This window comes from Brassica napus, chromosome C6, assembly GCF_020379485.1.
Source record: "Brassica napus cultivar Da-Ae chromosome C6, Da-Ae, whole genome shotgun sequence".
NCBI classification, from domain to species: domain Eukaryota; kingdom Viridiplantae; phylum Streptophyta; class Magnoliopsida; order Brassicales; family Brassicaceae; genus Brassica; species Brassica napus.
The window spans coordinates 14,000,036-14,020,394 of record NC_063449.1 but is presented as its reverse complement, the minus strand read 5'-3'; the positions used below and the strand labels follow the sequence as shown (position 1 = coordinate 14,020,394).

At 35.6% G+C, this 20,359-nt stretch overlaps 2 protein-coding genes across 2 annotated transcripts; both read right to left on the bottom strand.

Moving 5' to 3' along the window:
* Window positions 1-3,093: 3,093 nt before the first annotated feature.
* On the bottom strand, window positions 3,094-5,668 carry LOC106364977 (probable eukaryotic translation initiation factor 5-1). The gene is made up of 2 exons (XM_048760986.1): window positions 5,445-5,668; window positions 3,094-4,964 (listed from the first exon to the last, which is right to left on the bottom strand). The coding sequence occupies exon 2, from the start codon at window positions 4,698-4,700 to the stop codon at window positions 3,357-3,359; it is 1,344 nt and encodes a 447-aa protein (XP_048616943.1). The 5' UTR covers window positions 4,701-4,964; window positions 5,445-5,668; the 3' UTR covers window positions 3,094-3,356.
* Window positions 5,669-10,411: 4,743 nt separating this feature from the next.
* LOC106402339 lies at window positions 10,412-13,551 on the bottom strand. The gene is made up of 5 exons (XM_048760985.1): window positions 12,689-13,551; window positions 11,846-12,585; window positions 11,668-11,757; window positions 10,872-11,591; window positions 10,412-10,777 (listed from the first exon to the last, which is right to left on the bottom strand). The coding sequence occupies exons 1-5, from the start codon at window positions 12,795-12,797 to the stop codon at window positions 10,709-10,711; spliced, it is 1,728 nt and encodes a 575-aa protein (XP_048616942.1). The 5' UTR covers window positions 12,798-13,551; the 3' UTR covers window positions 10,412-10,708.
* Between the last annotated feature and the right edge of the window lie 6,808 nt (window positions 13,552-20,359).

Sequence of the window (20,359 nt, the reverse complement as noted above, 5' to 3'; positions counted from 1 at the left end):
TCAACGACCACAGCAACGATCACAATCACGAGAATCCCAATCACAACAAGGATCAAAGTGTTTCATTATTTACCACAGAAATGGATTTTTTATAAATATTTTATAAACATAACATAAAATTTGGATAGTTTTATGGCTTACCATAATTTTAATGATTTTATATTTGTTTCTACTGAAAATATCTGCTTTCAACTAAATTTCAGCATATACAATCTAAAAATCTTCCAAAGATCTATCAACTAAATTTTCAAATATATTTTCAAATAATTATTATTAGTCCTTTACTTTGTTATTTAATTATATTTTTGAAGTTATACATTCGTAACTGTTCATGTTTGGAACTGCGCTATATGTGTGATGAGAAAATCGGAGATTAGCTTTTTTATGTATTATTATCTCTATTAGAAATTTTAAAATGCAAACCACCTATAGTTTGAGTAAAATAATAGTCATTTGATGTCAAAAATGCATGGTTTGTGTGCTCAAATTATTTTTAGAAGTTGCAAGGGCAAAAATATTGTTGATTGCAATCTGAATTTGGATTATATTTACAATGAGACGAATGGAGAATTTGAAATTCTGAACACTCATGTCAAAAAGCCAGATATTCAGGTTCAGCAGACAAATGATGTTATGCATAAGCAAGAACTAAACCCAAGACAGATTGTCGACCCTATTATGGCAAAAGGAAATGAACATCATGGATTTGGAGAACTGAACGGAGTGGACGAAGTATGTGAACCAATCTAAGTGTCGATCGATACAATCTTCCCATGTCCGTTGACACTCCTCAAGAGCACCGATAGATCAAGATGTTATCTTGCCCTAGATTTGAATAGAGAAATCACCTTGGAAAATTTCTTAGAGATAGAAGATGAAGAACAGTCTGAAAATTTAGATTTGAATAGAGAAATCACTATGAAAGATTTTTTGGAGATAGGGGATGATGAACAGATTGAAAACTTGGGCCAGGACTCAAAATTGAAGCTTGATGTCGATCAACATCCTACGGGAAAAGATCTGGACACTTCACCAAAGGCTAGTATCAATCGGTACCCACCTTCTATAGATCGACACTCATGGTTGAACGAACTACCAAGTTGCATGATTGAGTTGTAACAAGTTAAGAAGATAATGGACAAGTCCAAAGCCTCACACCTTGCTGTCCCCGAACATCTGAAATCAACTATCTATGCAGAAAAGGCTGATGGTTTTCACAAAAGAGTGAAAAAGATACATGACCTTGTGAAGTTAATGATTCCCTGCACTCTTTCTGAAGATGAATTTCCTATTCTACCTGATAGAAGTGTGCATTTAGGTTCTTTCATTGAGGTATTTTATGATCATCTGCATGCAATAGCTCCTAAGACATGCTTGAGATATAAATATGATGTGGACCGAGGCCCATCGGTAGCAGTTTCGAACGACACCACTTCGGTGTCTCAACACCCGTGGCGTATTAGAGCACAAGGAGTGTGAAGTGTATCGAAATCTTTTTGATGGAGGCACCACCGCCAGACAAGTCTAGAGGGGGTTAGGGGAAGAAGAGGAAGAAGAGGAGAAGAAAAAGGACCAAGGGCATTACTCAGTTTTCATTGATTTCACACTTCTCAAATGGTGCCAGAAAATACAGAGTGCGTAGTAGAGGTTTCTCACAGTCATTTGCAAAGGTTCAAGCACTCTTTATTGTTGAGATGATAGACAAAGGAGAAGATTCTATGAAGGCTTTTCACGAGCAGTGTGATGAAGATGAAGAAAATAAACATTGAGACTTGTTTTGGAGAAAGTTCTCGTTCTCGTCTATACCACATCTGATCTCTAGAAATCAAGCTACTGGCTAAAAACAAGCGCTTAATGGGAGGCAACCAACTATAGGTATTTTCACGTTTTTAGACTAAAAAATGATGAACAGAAACGACACTGTAGCAACGCAACGACAATGTAGCAGCGTCCAGCGACACTGTAGCACTGTCCAGCGACACTGTAGCACTGTCGAGCGAGACTGTCTCGAAAACATGAGATACATATTATTAGTATCAAAGACAAATCTCTCGTGTCAATTGAAAAGGCACCTACAACTGAAGATGTTGAAGCCAGAGTTGGATCTCCTCCACCGCGACGAAGTCTAGAGCTGGAGGAGATAGAGATGTTGAGCATGAGTGTGTGCCACCAAGTAAAGAGTCACCTGAAATTGAGGTTGTTGAAGTTAGAATTAATTTTCCCCCAACGCGTTGAGGATAATAAGAGATAGTAAATGGGTCAAAAATTTGCATCCACAACTTGGCCATAAATAACTTGCATGAGGTAGAGATCAATAATGTTTAACTATGTTGTTGATATGAATGAGAAGATTTGTGGTTGCTGGAAGTGGCAAACGGTAGAAATTCCTTGTGTTCATGCTGCAAGTATAATATATAAAAAATGTTGAAACTTATGTAAATGAGTATTGTACAACAAAAAAAAAGTAGCGAGAAATATATAAAGATAGTATAAAGCCTTTACAAGTGATGAAGTTTTGGCCTAGACCAAATATGCTAGTTGTCTTGCTACCACCATGGAAAAAACGCAATCCGGAAAGACCAAGTAATTATGCTAGGAAAAAAAGAAAAAATTGAATATGGATCAAGTAATACCCAATTGACACTGCATAAAAAAGTGATGACATGCTCAAACTCCAAGGAAAATGCACACAATAAGTAAGGTTGTAAAAATCCAAGTGGAGAGCCATTCAAAGAAGCCATGAGAATGACCAAAAAAATAGGTTTCGTATGTCGTTGAAATTTTTCAATTTATTTGCTACATTTTCATTTATTTTGATTTAAGGAAGAGCTTCACGATCACAACAACTATCACAATCACGAGTATCCCAATCGCAACAAGGATCAAAAGCACAAGGACAATTACGAAGAAAAGGTGTTTCATTATGACTTTGATCACAAGGTTGGAGATAAATTGTTAAATCCTCAAAATGAGTTAGTGTTCTATAGGGGATGAATAAGCCGTGTTCTATAGTGTAATGGTTTGGACCGACAAAATATATATAATTAGAGATATATGGAAAATGGTACAATGGTAATTTGCATAATGAATTAATGATTTCAAAAAAACTTGTTTAGCTTTAAAACAGAGATAACATTAACAAAACAGTCTGAAACTTTAACAAACCGTCTGAATCTTTAAAACAGAAAGACGAGAGATCATCTAAAGAAAACAGCGGAGAGCAACGATGACCACAGCTGATTACGTGAAGACAGCTTGGCCACTGTCCTCGTACCTTATTCCAAGACGCACACTGAAACCAGACAAACGCAGACACAAACCAAATTTTAAACCACCCTTAATAAAGGAAGGAAGCATCACTCTTCTTCGGACTCGGACTCCGCGTTCTTGAGCCACTCGATAAAAGGAGTCACGTTCTTCATCACCGGCGAGCTTTTGATGCCTTTATTGTACCATGCAAAAATGACATCTTCCTCCAGAAGGTCTTCATCATAAAAACCTTTGATAACAAGAGCGACTTCTTTAGCAGCCTCTGCATTAGCTTTCTCGCAGAAAGATTCAATTGCGTTAAGCAAAACCATCTGCCGAGGAGCTCCATCATCTTCTTGCATCATCATGAACGCCACGAGATATTTCTTCTTCTTGAGAGTATCTTTAGCGAACCCCTTCCCTTGGCCAGCAAAAAGAGCAGAGAACAAGGCGTCCATCCTCTCCTGAGGAGTGGCGGAGTTTGACGATATGGCGGTTCTGAGTTGGGAAGGAGTTGAACCGTTGTTAAGAAGCTCTTTTATCTCACTCACAAGCTTTTCATGAGCATTTTCAAGGATCTTGCCGATGCCATTCTCATGTAGCTTCTTCAATGGTTGCTGCACTTCAAGCGACTTCTTCTCCACAACTGCTGGCGTCTTCTCTTCCATCGTAGTTAGCATCACCATATCTGCTGTTGCAGCGCTGAGCTGTTCTTTCATTCGTTTTTCAGCAGCCTCCCGCGATGTATCTGTTTGCCACTGGACATCATCATCATCTTCTTCTTCTTCTTCACTGTCTGCTTGCTCATTTTCATCAGACTGGCTTGGAGGTGGGGAATGATCTTTCTTCTTCAAAACTTTCTCTTTCGAACTACCAGCAGTTGTTTTCTTCTTAGAGGCAGCCTCCTTCTTAAGTTTCTTCATCTCCTCATCAGCCGCTTCACCTTCCTTCAGCCTTTCTTTCTCAGCTCTCCTCATAGATTTCTTGTCTTTCGAAGATTTCTTTTGCTCTGGAGGATGCTTCAGAATAAACGCAGTGAGCTTGTCCCTCATATCGACATCCGAGATAAACCCACAAGCCGCACATTTCAGCTGGAGCATCTGCGTCTTGGTGATAAGTATCTCGGTTTCGGGGTTTCCGCATCCATAACACTGGACATACTTTTTGATAAAGTTCTCAAGAAGCCCCGCAAGCTTGGAAGTGTCGTGGGCTCCGTTAACCAATGAGGTTCCCGTCTTCTCATCAAACTTGGACTGCGCACCCAGCTCACAGCCAAAGTACTTGGTCGTGTAAGCAGCAGGTCTCCCCAAGGCCTTGGCGATTTCAACCATGTTAACAACATTAGTCTTGATGCCGTTACCTCTACCTTCGATCTTGGTCATCATCCTCGGCATCTTGTACCTGTAGAACGCATCGTCACGGTTGGAGGCACCAATGTTTTGTAAAGCCATTTTGATTTTGATGACTAGAAGAAAGCACAAAATAGGGCGGGAAATGTCAGAAGAGGCAGAGAAACTGAAAGCTGGAACTGCTTGTGTTGTTGAAGGCCTCAAAAGAAGATCCAAGACGAGTGGACTTCTTCCTGGAAGTAGGACAGTACTCTCCTAAAAGCTGTATAGACGATTGAAAGAGAGAAGCCTGTTCAGACATAAAAGATTCTTCACACTCCACTTTCGACAATATGTAAAATCCCAGCAGCTTTAACTGCCAACTTCCTGTAAAAACACAATAAAGACAAAGATTCAGCCCCAAATGAAGAAGAAACAAAGGTACGGAAATTTGAGCGTTTCAATTTTAAACAACAAGGCACAGAGATCTAACCGGAAAATTCATAAATCTTGAAACACACAAACAAACAAAAATTTCAAAGAAGCAATAACAGGAAACAAAGAAAGGTTCCGAGATTTACAATATAAAAACCCACTACCGCATCATCGAATCAAATATATATCATCGACATACACAATTAAACAACGCCCACCCTTGTCTCAATGAAACAATCAATTTCTAACGATTCCAAAAATAATTTCTTGAGATTAACCATGGGCCATTCAAATTGATTATAGTACATGTAGAGATCTTCAGAATCTATACTCGATATTTTTTGGATAACAATCGGATCAGATGGTTGATTAATCTAATATTAAGTTAAATCGTAATCGCAAAGTAATATCAGCAACACACGAATCAATTACCTCTTAAGATGGACGAACGAAAAGTTCTCGTGCGTTTGAGAGCGGAAGATGAACGCTTGCGCCGATAAAAGAATGAGAGAAAGCACCTCAGCTAGAGACGTTTTCTGTGTATTTATATATAAATGACAAAGGAAGGAGGCTGGAAACGCGTGATTGTGGTTCATCCTTTAGGGCAAACTCATCGTGTCGTGTCCAATTATTTATTTGTTCTCTTTCGACAATTTTTTTTTTGTATATCCATTTTTATATGTTTTTTTCGTTTTTTTTATTTCAATTAATTTTTTTACTGACCAATAATGATTCAAAGATCTACAAGAACGTCCAGTTCAGCATTGAAAATCAACTAATTAACAAGAGTTTAAACATAGATCTTATTGTGTAACTCTTTAATCTTATTGTTTTTATACATTTTAATCTTATTGAGTTTATAAATTTTAATTTGTTATTAATCATTTTACATTTCCTTATAATAAATTCATAATTTGAAAATAATCAAATAGAGAATTTTATTTAAATTATGTTTTTAAAACAAAATTCTACAATTTGCATAAAATTCATTTTTAAATTTTATTTAGTCATACTATAGAAAGGATATTTATTTAGGATAATTTATATTTTCATATTTTGTTTATAAAAACATATTTTAACATCTATCATTTTTTTATATTTTGCGCGAATTATAAATAACTACATTGTTCTATTTAAATAACATAACCCTATTATTTTAGTAAATTTTATACTTAGTAGCATCTACGAGAATACTTTAAAAAAATTTATCGTTACATAATATTTTTTGGATGTTATAGTATTAAGTTTTCTGATTCTTTGTTATTAAATTAAGATTTCAAAAATATAATATTATTTTTGATTCTTACAAAATAATTTTTTTTCAATGTTGCATTTTTAAAATCTATAATTTAGCATCTCTGATTTTAACTTTTGTATAAATTGGAATATTATCTTTTTCAGTTTAGAATATTTATTTTCAAAATTGTCTATTTAGTCAATAAAAATTAGAAAACTATGTAACTATATTTGAGTTTGGAAGATTATATGACTTTTGAATTTTTTTTGTTACTACATTAATTCACTATTTTATAAAAAAAAAATATTTCAACTTTTGTTAAAAAAATTATATTTTAATAAAAACATTGTGTTATAATTAAAATAAACATTAAATTTAAAATTAAAATGGATTTGTCATCAATATCTTTCATGAATTATTAAAATTTCAAATTTTCTAATAAAATATTTTGTAAATAATACATAAAGTAAAGGTTAGTTATATACTATATTTTTTATATAAACATTTTTAGATTATACATTTTTATGAGTTTCAAAATAAATAAAAAACTAATATATAGTTATAGATATAAAAGTCTAACTTATTGTAATAAATTTATCTTTTGTATAGAAATATTACATAGTTTAAAAATTTTAACCCGTTTTAATGATGAATGAGAATTTGTTTAATGAAACTATTAAAAAGGTTAATTTAGAAATTTAATATTTTTTATATTTAATTCGTATAACACTTCTGTTTTAATATAATATATACTATAATTATAAAATTTATTAAAATATCTTTAAAAATTATTTGCTTTTATAGTAAAATTTTAATTAATATTAATTTATAATACTATTATATTACTAATTATAAAATTAACTAATATATTATTTTATTAAAAATATTTACATTTTAGTAGGATTTTGTTAGATTTTTCTCGACAGCTTTTGTTATACTTAAAAATGAAATTCAAATTTTTAATAAAAACTGATTAATTATTAAGATTTTCTAGAAATATTATATATTTGGTTGATTAGTGTAAATAATAATATATGTTTCTTGAGGACAAGGTACCCAAGAGAAAAGAACGATTACGGTTCGATAAAACATGGACTGAGCATGATGGTTTACTAGACTCTATTAGTAAAGGCTGGAATTAATTAGGAGAAGGAAATAATGCGGATTTTGTCACCAACTTATTAATTACCGTCATGAATTTGCTAGATGGAGAAAAAAATCCCCTTTATGAAAAAAAGAGGATCAATGAACTACAAAAGGCATTGGAGGAAGGGCAAACGAATGATAGTAGAACTCAAGAAGAAATTGTGGATGTCACAAAGAAGCTACAAGAAGTGTACAAAGATGAGGAAGAATAGTGAGACCTGAAGAGTCAGAACATGTGGTACACGTCAGGGGATCTTAACACCAAATTTTATCATGTTTTAACGAAAAAGCGTCAAGCTAGGAATATAATTGTGAGTTTACATGATTAAGGTGGACCGTGCATAACAGAGGATAAAGAAGTTAAAAAAATAGCAGTATAATATTTTAAAGATTTATTCAGCTCCATATTACCCTCAAAGTTTGAAATTTTTTAAATGTGATTCCACCAAGCATTACTTATCAGATGAACCATAGGTTGATTAGGAATGTGACATATGATGAAGTAAGAAAAGCATTATTCATGATGCATTCAGAGAAAACACTCAGTACATATGGCATGACACGCTTTTCTTTCATAACTCATGGCCTATCATAAATATGAACTTTCTTGATCTGGGGAATACCTTTTGAGAACAGGAAAATTGGATGTGAGGTTGAACATTACAAATATATGTTGATTCCAAAACCAGAGAGACCTATCAAAATGACGAAACTGCGACTGATAAGTCTATGCAATATAGGATATAAGATCATTTCCAAAGTATTGTGTCGAAGGTTAAAGTGTTGTCTTCCAATACTTATATTGGAAACACAATCAATTTTCATGGATGGACGATTGATCTCGGGCAACATACTCATCGCCCCTGAAATCTTTCATGGTCTACGAACCAATAAATCTTGCCAAAGCAAGTTCATGGCAATCAAAACAGATATGAGCAAAGCGTTTGAGACTTCCCTATCCAATCGATTCTTGAAAATATGGACTACTTGTTATGGAGGACTATACCACATGTGGATAATCATCCTTTCGCATGGATTTTATGGTAGATTTCGAAAGGACAAAATAATATGGTTTTCAGCAACATACATATCAACCCTAGAGATACTATTCAATTGGCAGAATCAGAATCAACACTTTGGAATGAGGCACATGCAGAACTAACACAAAAAGTCACCCACCCTAGAGAGGAGGAGTTGGCAATTTTACCTCAAATACCGGGCTGATGGTGTTTCACGAATGGTTCATGAAAGATAAGGATAATCACTAGGGACAAGGTTGGTATAACACATTACAAGGATTTATGTCCCTTTAATCCAAGCTGGGTTGATGGAATGGGCGATGGTCCACAAACCGGTAGAAATGGAGGTGGTCGAATAATGAGTGTCCCTTTAATCCAAGCTATCCTGAAATAAAAAGAAGAACAATGAGTTTATGAATGATATAATAAGAACACAAACTAAAAGATATAAAGGATGGAATGGTTGATGGATAGATGTTTGGTGATCGATGATGGAGATGGTGCAGATAGATGATTGACTCTCTCCATCTGTAGGTGTTGATAGACTCTCTCCATCTGTGATCTTCAAGGCTGATGAATATCTCAAGCAACCTGTGGAACCACGAGCTCAGTAGACTACTAATGCTTCTCACACTTAAAGTCTAAAGAACATTTAAAGAACACTCTTTGAAAGGACAAGGTTTTGCATACTAATTTTATTGATTGAAAGGTGATTTGTACAGTTGAAGATGAGCTTATATATTTCTGAGAAATCTAAGTCTAACGTCCATAAAGAGAAAACAAAGGAAACAAATCAAAAACTAAGCAAGACATCGAAAACTAGCTGTCGAAGCATTTTGTAGGATTTTGGCTCTAAATAAAGAATCTGACCCATCTTGAACCTGGACGGTTTTAAGGGATAATAGAGCTTCTTTAGGATCTTTCTGGGTGCTTGATATGTGCTGATCACGTCAATTAACGGAAAAGAGCTGTTGAAGTTAAGTCCAAAGCTCCAAATAAGCAAGTGCGAGAAAATGTAGTTCTTCTTATTCATATGCTTGCTGGTCCACTCTAAGCTAGCTGATGGCATGACTTCCTGATGGATGGGTTTGTATTCTGGAAATCCTGGTTTAGGAAGAATGTCTTCTGGTCGGAATTGATTGGTTTGGAAAGGATTAAACTGAAAGGTTGTCTAATCTTTCCATAATCGTCCGGGTTGGTTAGATAATTTCTTCAAGAATTCACCTGATCTAGTGTGGTTTGGTGCTCATTAGAACATTACAGAAGGCCTCTAGAAGATGGATAAAGTCGCATGGTTGCCAGAATTGAGTTTGGTTTGATGGCAAACCTGGATCTTCCAATTTAGGTAAGTGTAGAACTGGTTTGGCTAGTTTTGGGAAATGGACTATAAACTTCATATTTTTGTGACCATTTCTCTTCTTTGAACTTGTTGGAAAGCTATGAGATCCATCCACAAGTCTATAATTTGGTTTGGGTTTAGCCGCTTTTTAATTGGGCTTGATGGACGGGTTGGAAACCTTTAATTTGTAAAATTCGTATCGAACCGGTCCGGATAGCTTTAGGGTTGATTCCACTTGGACAAAATAGGAATATAGAATCTATGAAAATTGGATTTATGGTGAAATCCCTCTTGATTTGTAGGATATAACATTTTCACTGAACATATGTCGTAGTTGGCGTTTTGGCTGGTTGAATTGTATGTTGGATCACCTCTGGTTCAATAACTAATTTGATCGCCACATCGACATTCCACACCATATTGGTCCAATAAGGATTCTCCAAGATTCAAGGTCGAACTCGTCCTGATGTTGTGATGCAGCATCAATTTGAACCTTTGTGTTGGTATTGCAAGAATTTTAAATGATTTTCCGTGATTTGTATTTGATTATCCTATTTTCAAAAGATTCCTTTCGAGTATCTAAATAGTTTTCTCCTACCTTGTCAAACATTTGAAACCAAATAAGATGGCGTGAAAATTATTTGTGAGAGCTGAGACATTTTTCCAGACCAAAGATCTACTTTTTTTCTTTGTCAACTGACCAAAGATCTACAAAGTCCGAAAAGGGCAGGACACTTATCGCACACTCAAGCCTCGTGGCCCTCATGATAAGCTTCTTAGCACAAATTTTAAAAACCATCAAACAAAACCCAAAAACCCCTCCTGCTTTTCTCCCTTCTATTGCCAAAAGTAGTAACCAGTTTTTTTTCAAGAAAAAAAAAAGAAATTAGAAACTATGTTCCATGGAGTAAAAAAACAGTAATTTCTTCAGTTTGTAAGGTTGGTTTCGAAGATCCTAAGTTACACTGTCTTGCTCTTGTATGATGGACAGTTTCTGCGGAAGTGACGGCCTCAGCTTATTGTACTGTTTGAACAAAGCAAGGATACAACCATTGTTACTCTTTTTAATCTTACAAGATAACGAGACAGTGTCAAAGGAGCGTAGTTATGTTTTTTACCTGTTCATTAAAAGCTTTTATCTCCTCCTCTGTAAGAGCTTCAACTTCGCCATTGTTTTCATCCCAGCCAAGCGATCTGAGAAACTCGGCTTCTTCCTCATCTGGAGTGTCTGCTGCCTCAAAACCAATAGTATTCCTTTGAGTGACTTCAAGACCACATGTAACCTGCGAACTTGACGAGTCACTAGCTACAAGCTCCTTTGACGTGAGTACTTTTTCCTCAACGGAAGAAGAGACGCGAGTGGTTGAAGGGTTAACAGGATCGGTAGAGATGTTTGTTGATGATATGGTTTTCTGCTTCAGAGCACTGAAAAATGCATGCCTGCTCTGAGTCTGAGCTAAGTAAGGTTTCTTTTCAATGGTTTGCCCAGATGTCATGGTGAAGGAGGTTATTCCCTTGTGCTCCCTTGGGCTGTTGTTTGTACTTCTCACAGTAGCAGATTGTGGTGATTGAGCAGTATTCATTAGCTGGCTAGAGTTGGGTCTGCTGTTTGGATTACTACTAGGACTTCCAGATTCTTTAACAGCAGCAACACCAGTTTCCCAAGCAGGTTTGAGAACCAACAGCTTCTTCTCTGATTTAATTTGACCACTAGGATTAGACTGGACATTTCCGAGCAGGACAGAGGGCTGCTGTTGGGAGTTTCTTGAGGGAGCAAGACAACTTTCACCAGCTCGAACCATTTGCTTTGTCTTGGATTTATCAGAAGAGTTAAGAATCTGACAAATTGAATAAAACAGATATTGATTGGATGATAAAATAATAATAATAGTAATAACTAAGGGGAACACTTACCGAGCACTTTTGTGCTGACGGCACAACCGGAATCAACTGCCTTGACTGCTTGATTGCCAAGTCCTCATGTCTTTGTGTCTTCAAAGATCCCTGAAAAAACAATGGTTATTATCTTACTTTAGACAAGAAGAAATGTAAGTGTAGAATAAACCCAAAACTACGATGATACAAATCATACATGTGGAGGGGTAAGCGTTCTTGCTGGAGACTGAACCAATGCTTCAGCCATGTTAAGACCAGTTGAAGATCCTATGTTAACAACATTAGCTTTCGGAGAAATTAAGGGCCCAGCACAAGCCTTCTCGATGACATTGGGAACCTCTGCCAGAGCCGATGTCCAACCTTCCCCACCAATCAAAGGAGAGTTACCAACTGGCAAGCTCTGAACAGCTGAGCCTAGACAAGGAGATGAGACCCGTACAACGTCTTGCCCACCATGCTTCTCTTCAGCTCCGAGCGAAGGAAAATCCTTATCAAAACCAGTCCTCAGAAAACTATTGCCAATGCTAGGTCCATGAAGTATACCATTCCCGTTGTAACTACTACTACCACCACCATTTTTCAAGCCCACTGAAAGCCCTCGAGATAAGTGGTCGGCCTGTTTCCTAGTCACCATTGAATGTGATCGTCGCAGTTGGTCCTGATCCCTACCAGTTAAGATATTTCTGAGAGGGAGAGAAGTGTCAAGGTCCCATGGATCCACATAGCTTATCCTATCCTTGTCCCTGCTGCGGTCCTTATCTCTTTGACTCCTATTGAAGTTGAAACTACTATACGGATGCTTAGCAGACCCATTACTAGAGCCCCTCCTGGAATTAGCAGAAGAAGATCGATCCAGAAAAGGAGAATGAACGGAATCAACATCACTTTTGTTCCAAGAGTTCTTATTCCGACTATTATGAGGTAAAGATGCAGAATCTAATCACCCAAAAAAAAAAAAAACAGGAAACAGTTAAAATCACCTTATGCAGACAAACCAAACAACAAACTATCAATCAGATGCTATAGGACTCGAGCATACCTGAGTGAGAAGAAGATGATATAAGGAGGTGGTTTGAACTCCCACCACCAGAAGCATGCCCTGAACTTCTCAACCATTCCGGAACTAAAGAGGGTTCACCTTTGTCCATTATGAAAGCCGTACCTCATCAGATAAAAGACAGAAACACACTAACCTTACTTCACCCTCCCACACAAAATTATAAACTCTTTTCTTTTTCTCTTCCCTTGTCACAAAATGAAGCCAGGAGAGGAAATCCAAATCCCTCGGCTTCTCAAACTCAAGATTCAATCTTCAGATGATTAAAAAAAAAAAAAAAAAAAAACCTTCTAGACTTCCATCTCTCACGCAGAATGGGTAAAATGACAATTAAAACAACACCCTCATCGGAACCACCCGCCGGTTCAGTGCCTAAGCGACAACTCCAATGATGAAACGAAAACAAGAAACCCTAACACCAACGCGTATGCCTCTCTATTCTCTATTTTATCGGGGACAATCTAAAAAAACAGCCAAAATTATCCCTAACCCGATAAAGCAAGGATGGAGAAAGGCGAGAGAGAGGACACCAAAACCCTAAAAGTCCGGAAGGAGATTGTTCGTCTAAACGCAGGAAACAAGGCGTCTCGTAGATGCAATCGAAGCCAATGGATTTTCACCCACACAAGTCAAATACTGGAAACGCGATAGACAGAGAGAGAGAGAGAAAGAGGAATTTATGGAATCAGAAGGAGGCAATTAGGGTTTTTGTTTGCGATGGAGGAAGAAAAGAAATTGGTAATTTGTGTGTTCTGTGTTGTTATTTGCGAATTGGCATTGGAGGAACGAAACGTATGAGGAAACAACAGCCTTTTTTCCTCTCTTTACAAATCTAATTTTTATTTTGGTTAATTCTGAATTTCGTTTAATTTGTTAAAATTCTTGTTCGTAGGTTCTGATGGGCGGCCCGGCCCATACTCTTCTTATCATGGTATTGTTCACTTTTTTATGGTTTCACCTATGTGAATCATGCATTTATATTCTTATCAACTAAAACCATACTATTATCTGATGACACGCTTACTGAAATCGTTATAATTTGAATTATAACCTCACTATTTCATAATGCTGAGTCAGCTATTTCACAATGCTGATGTGACTTTTCTCACTAAACCGCACGCGATCATTTTCCCTGAACCATCTTTAGTTTCATCTTTAAATCAATCTCGGTTTCACTTTAATCTATTCTCTGGTTATGCTAATAAAACCAGAATATTAGAAAACATTTCCTCATAAATCTCATTCATGTATATTACATTTCCCTTTGTAGTTGTTATATTTTTTTAAAATGATAATAAATACTAAATATACTTATCTGTATATTTATAATTACTAAGATTTCCTAATTTCGTGTGGAGAATTTTGATCAAATATACGAAATCGAGTCTTGGGATATTATTTATATTATTTAGTTTTCTTTTATAGTTGCCCTAATTCTTCATGTATAAATGTAAGGCTTCATTCCATCGATTGATTACAAAATTCTTAGTATATTGTACCAATAACTTCAATGATGTCAAGTATTTTTGGCAAAAGATGAACATATTTACCAAATTATTTTGATTAACATCTCTTCAAATTTACAAAAAAATTCACAACTAAAATAGTACACATACAAATCATAAAACATAGCATAAACAAAATTGTTACACATGGAGCTAGAAATCATTCCTCAACATAGATAAGTTTGGACTCTACTTGACATTATTCCTTTGTACCACTTTGGACAGAATACTTCGGAAGACTCCTGAAGACTTCATTGGAAGTCTTCTAGCATAAAATACATTAGAAGACTTCTTGGGAAGTCTTCCAAGGGTCTTCTCAGAAATCTTCCAAATTATGACTCACATCTGAAAAAATCTACATATTCAAAAGCATTCAAATGACTTCAAAACAGAGAAATCTTCAAAAATATTTTTTTATGCTTAAATAATAAGCAAAACAATCACATTAGGTTGAATCTGTAACTTTTTAGAATCTAATATATAAAATACACAACATACATATCCAAAATTTGTACCACTTTGGGCAGAAGACTTCGGAGGACTTCCTGAAGACTTCCCACGAAGTCTTCAAGCATAAAATGCATTAGAATACTTGCCCAGAAGTCTTCCGAGGAGTTTTCCGAGAGTCTTCTGAGAAGTCTTTCAAAGTCTGTCTCAGATTTGAAAAATCTGCAAATTCAAAAACATTCAAATGGCTTCAAAACAAAGAAAAACGTCAAAAATATAATTTTATGCTTAAATAATAAACAAAATAGTCACATTAGGTTGAATCTATAGATTTTTAGAATCTAATATATAAAACACACAATAATATATATCCAAAATTTATAGATCTACCTTTGAATGAGTAAAAGATGAGAACCATGTAATAAAAAACCTGTAAAAAAAGATAAATTAGTGAGAAGACATAAGAAAAAATGAGAAATGGATTAAAAGTTAGGTGTTTTGATGTTCAAAGAGATTAGAGAGAGGTTGGAGAGTTTTAGAGTGAGAAACATTATATTTTTGTTACAGCAATTTGAGAGGAAGAAAGAGAATGTGTAAATTTTCATTATATATGGAGATAAAAATTCTGATTAGGTTAAATATTTTCGATACATAAGACTTCTTGGGAAGTCTTCTAGACTCTAAAATCAAATACATGAGAAGACTTCGGGAAGACTCCGATTTAGGCGAGAAATCTAAATTCTACTAAAATTTAGGCGGAAAACCTAAACTCTACTAAAATTTAGGCGGGAAACCAAAATTCTACTAAAATTTAGGCGGAAATATGTCATAAGACTTCCCAAACCATAAACTAATCAAATAACTAACTAAATAGTCAATAACAATTCATTAAACTTAGAATCAACTTATAAAGTGTTTAAATTCAAAAAACTAAACACATGTAGGTCAAACTTTTTTTTAAAAAAAAAGTTAAGATTCCAAATTCTAAACCTAAATACAAACAATACTATAACATATGTTACTAAACCCTAAACCAAAGTCTTCTCAGAGTATTCCAAACCATATAATCAAATAACTAAGCAAAAAATACTTACTTAAACTTAAAAGAAACACATAAAATGTTTAAATCAAGTTATTAGATAGTCACTAAACAAATATATGTCAAACTAGAAAAAAAAAAGATAAGACTTCAAAATCTAACCCTAAAAATACCAACAATACTATAACATATGTTACCAAACCCTAAACCAAAGGCTATCATGACTCAATTTACATTCACTCTATGTTAAAAATAATTCAATTTTAGTAAAACTAAATTTTCATCATTTAGAAATTTTTATTAATACATGATTTCAAATTTTTCTCTTTCATATTATTTTTTATAAAATTTATTAGTTACTTTTAAGATCTAATACATGAGAAGACTTCCCTTAGAAGACTTCTGGAAGACTTCGATTTAGGCGGGAAACCTAATTTTTTCTAAAATTTAGACGGGAACCCTAAATTCTACTAAAATTTATGCGGGATATGTCAGAAGACTTCTTGGGAAGTCTTCTGTGAGTTTTCCCGACCCTATAATCAAATAACTAAGCAAAAAAACACTTACTTAACCTTTTAAGATATTTAGAAAGTGTTTAAATCAAGTTATCATAAAATCACTAAACACATATAGGTCAAATTAAAAAAAAAAGATAAGATTTCAAAATCTAACCCTAAAAATATCAACACACTACAAGAAAAAACCGTTTTGATAGCACTAGAGTATAGCGTTTTTTGTCTTTCTGCTATGGTTGACATACCCCTTAATTTTAGATAGCGTTTGTATATTTGGAAACGCTATGACAAAGTGGTATATTCGGAAACGCTATGATAGTGTATGTTTAATAGCAGAATATAATGAAATGCTATATTTAGCTTTTTGAATCCTCAAACCCTAAACAAGTTTTTAATCCCTAAACTATAAACACAACTTAAAACTCTAATATTCTCATACTATAACTTCAGGTCTTAAATATAAACTCGAAATTTACTCTTTTTAATCTTAATATATAACTTTCAAAACACAAGCCTTGAATCTCCAATCAAACTCTAACAATATAAACCCTAAACCAAATACTTTAACATATATCATAGTATAAGAACATTAAACCTCAAACTTTAAATATAATATAATTTCTATAATATATATCTCAAACTATGTATAATATTTCAAATTTACATTATACAATTCAAAAATAAAAATAAAACCATTAAATAAATAAAAAACACAAAAAGATGATTATATTGGAGATTGCTAAGAGCGTTTTACGAGACGGGCGTTTTCAGTCATATTTGGCATTGGGCGGACCTGCGTGGCTTCATCAGCAGATTCGCAGAGATGCACCTTTTATTCACTCGTAGATCTTTTCTGTAAGGTTGAGTGTGTAATGTTGCCTTCTTTGTTTTCCTTTGTTCACATTTTCCCTTTGGGGTTCATTAACTCAATTTGCAGCCGTTAAAAAAAAGATTATAGATAAATGAACAGATAATTCTTATTAGTTTTATTTTGGGCATTTGATTAGTTTTGATCTAAAGGCTCAAAATCACTCTTTTGTGATCTTCCTCCATTCTTATTGGTCCATTCTTGAAAATTTGGATTAATATTTTTGACCATTGATTATTTGTAATCTAATGGCCAAGAATTCATCTTTTTAGGAGAAACGAAACGCTGCGTTTTGAGAAAAAGCGATTTTGAGAGCGATCGTGACCTAGCTTTTCGTGATGGATTTGGCGAATCCGCCGGGGGATCTAAACCCTCCGGAGGTGAGATCGGCGAGTCTGGGGGTTGGGACCAGTGATTCTATGGACGGGAAAGGCAAGAGTTGGGTTTCGGCGGCGAAGGATAAGAAAAGTTTGAAGAAGTATGAGGTAGAGATATCAATGAAGGATGGGAAGCATACGGTTGCGATTCCAAACGAGGTTCTCGTGGATTCAACGCCATTGTGGGATGATTTTGTAGTCGGGAAATTTCTGGATCTTGCTCCTCATATGGCGAAGGTACACATGGTGGTGAATAAGATATGGAGTTATGGAGAGCTAGCTTCGAAAGTGGAGGTCTATGTGGTTAACGCAACGACGATGCGATTCAGGATCTCAAATCCCAAAGCGCGTGAGAAGGTTCTTAAGTGAGGTATGTGGAACATCGCGGGAGTCCTATGGTGGTGACTAAATGGACTCCACAGACAGAGGAAGAGAAACGAGAGAAAAATGTGATTCCAATGTGGGTTCATTTACGGAAGGTTCCTCTGCATATGTACTCTTGGGAGGGCCTTAGTTTCATGACTAGTACTGTTGGTTTTCCTGATAGACTGCTTCCGGAGACGCTGGCGTGCACTAATCTTGAGGTAGCAAAGTCTTCGTGAATGTTGATGTTTTGAAGTCTTTGCCAAAAGAGATTGAGTTTTCTAAGGAGGGGAAGGAGTTCACAGTTGAGTTTCACTATCCCTGGTTGCCAGCAAGATGTAATTTGTGTGAAAAGTGGAGTCATACGGAAAGATTTTGTGTCAAGAATGGTAAAGAAAAGAGGAAGAGTGAAGCTATAGAAGACAATGAAGAAAAAGAGAAGGAGCAGAACTTGGAGGGTTTGAAGGAAGCTTTGTAGGGTGAAATTAGTAATGAAAACAAGAAAGAGACAAATGGGAGTCGGGAAGATTGTCGAGTATCTAATTGGAAGACGGTTTTAGCAGCGAAAGTAGGGAGATCATCACCGGGGCATGCATCTGAAGTTCAGATTTCTGCCTCAAAGTTCTATGTGCTAACTGTGGAGGATATAGAAGAAGTTGAGTAAGGAGAGATAGGTGCTGAAGATCAGGAGAACAATGAAGATGAAAATTTGGAGGAAATTGAACAGTTAAGGGTGACAGAAGGTGATCTGTTAGAAGATGATATATTGGAACAGAAGAGTAGGGGCAAAGACAAAGCAGAGATGAAAAAATGGTTAAAAAGAGGGCCGAAGGCTAAAGTTAAGGATGCAAATCCGGCTAAGAGCACAAGGCTTTTTCGGAAAAAAAACTGATATGTCGAGCTTCTTCTGGAATGTGAGGGAATTCAACAAATCTTTAAAGCATTATGTAGTCAAGGTGTGGATAGGAAACAAAGAAATGAAATTTGGATGTATTTTGGAAACAAGGGTGAAGGAAAAGAAGGCTGGGAAGATAATAAAGGAGGGTTTTAGGGAGTGGTCTGTGATGACAAATTATGATTGTAGTCCAGGAGGAAGAATTTGGGTTTTTGGAGGGAGTCTGTCAGAATGACTCCTGTTTATAAGTCTGATCAACTGATTACTTGTTCAGTGGGGTTAGAAGGAGAAGAGGATTTTCTGTGTACGTTTGTTTATGCAAAGAATCAGAGTAAGGAAAGGAAAGAGCTGTGGGATGATCTATGCTATCATCATGATTCCGCTATGTTTAAAAATAAAGAATGGGTGATCATGGGTGATTTGAACGAGATATTGGATGGTGAAGAAAATTCGAGGTTTTCAAGTTTGGGAAGAGTTCCTGGAGGTATGAGAGATTTTCAGCGGGTGATACTTCATTGTCGTTTGTCTGATTTGGGATATCAAGGTCCTTTGTTTACTTGGAGTAACAAGCAGGAGGAAGGAATTATTTGTAAGAAGCTTGATAGGGTCTTGATGAATGATGCGGCTCTTCATAGGTTTTCCGATGCTTACTCTATTTTCGAGGCATGGGGATGCTCGGATCACATGCGTTGTAGGATCCAGTTGAAGCCGCCTAAAAAAAAGATTCGAAGACCATTTAAATTTGTAAATGCTATTGGTGCCTTGCCAAGATTTCTTCCTATGATCCAGGAGTTTTGGGCTAATACGGAGGTTCTATTTCATTCTACTTCAGCTTTGTATAGATTTTCGAAGAAACTTAAGAACTTGAAGCCGTTGATAAGGGAATTAGGAAGAGAGGGGTTGGGAAATCTGACTAAAAGAGCAAAGGAGGCACATGAGTTGTTGTGTGAAAAGCAGAAGCAAACTCTCCAAAATCCAAGTGAGGTCGCGGCCCAAGAAGAAGCTGCAGCTTATGAGAAGTGGCTACATGTTGCTAATCTGGAAGAAGACTTTCTCAAGCAACGTTCAAAGTTGCACTGGTTGGATGTGGGTGATCAGAACAATAAAACGTTCTACAATGCTATCAGAACTCGACAAGCTCAGAACATGATTCGAGAGGTAAGATGTGTGGATGGTAATATTGCTACTGATCATCAGGAGATTAAACAAGATGTGGAAAGGTTTTTCTCAGATCTTCTGAATCTGTGTCCTGAAGATTATAAAGGTACTACGATGGAAGAGTTAAGAGAACTTATTGGGGTTTAGATGTAGTTTGGAAGATTGTAGTGCATTGGAGGCTGATGTAACTGAGGTGGAGATTCAAAAAGTTCTGTTTGCTATGAAAAATAACAAGTCTCCGGGACCGGATGGCTTCCCATGTGAGTTTTTCAAACTGACTTGGTCAATACTAGGGCGTGATTTTGTTGTGGCTATTCAGTATGTGTTTAAGTTTGGATTTCTTCCCAAATGAGTGAATTCAACGATCTTGGCTCTGATATCTAAGAAGACAGATTCAATGGAGATGAAGGATTATAGACCCATTGCTTGTTGCAATGTACTATACAAGGTAGTATCCAAGATTCTAGCCAACAGATTGAAGAAACT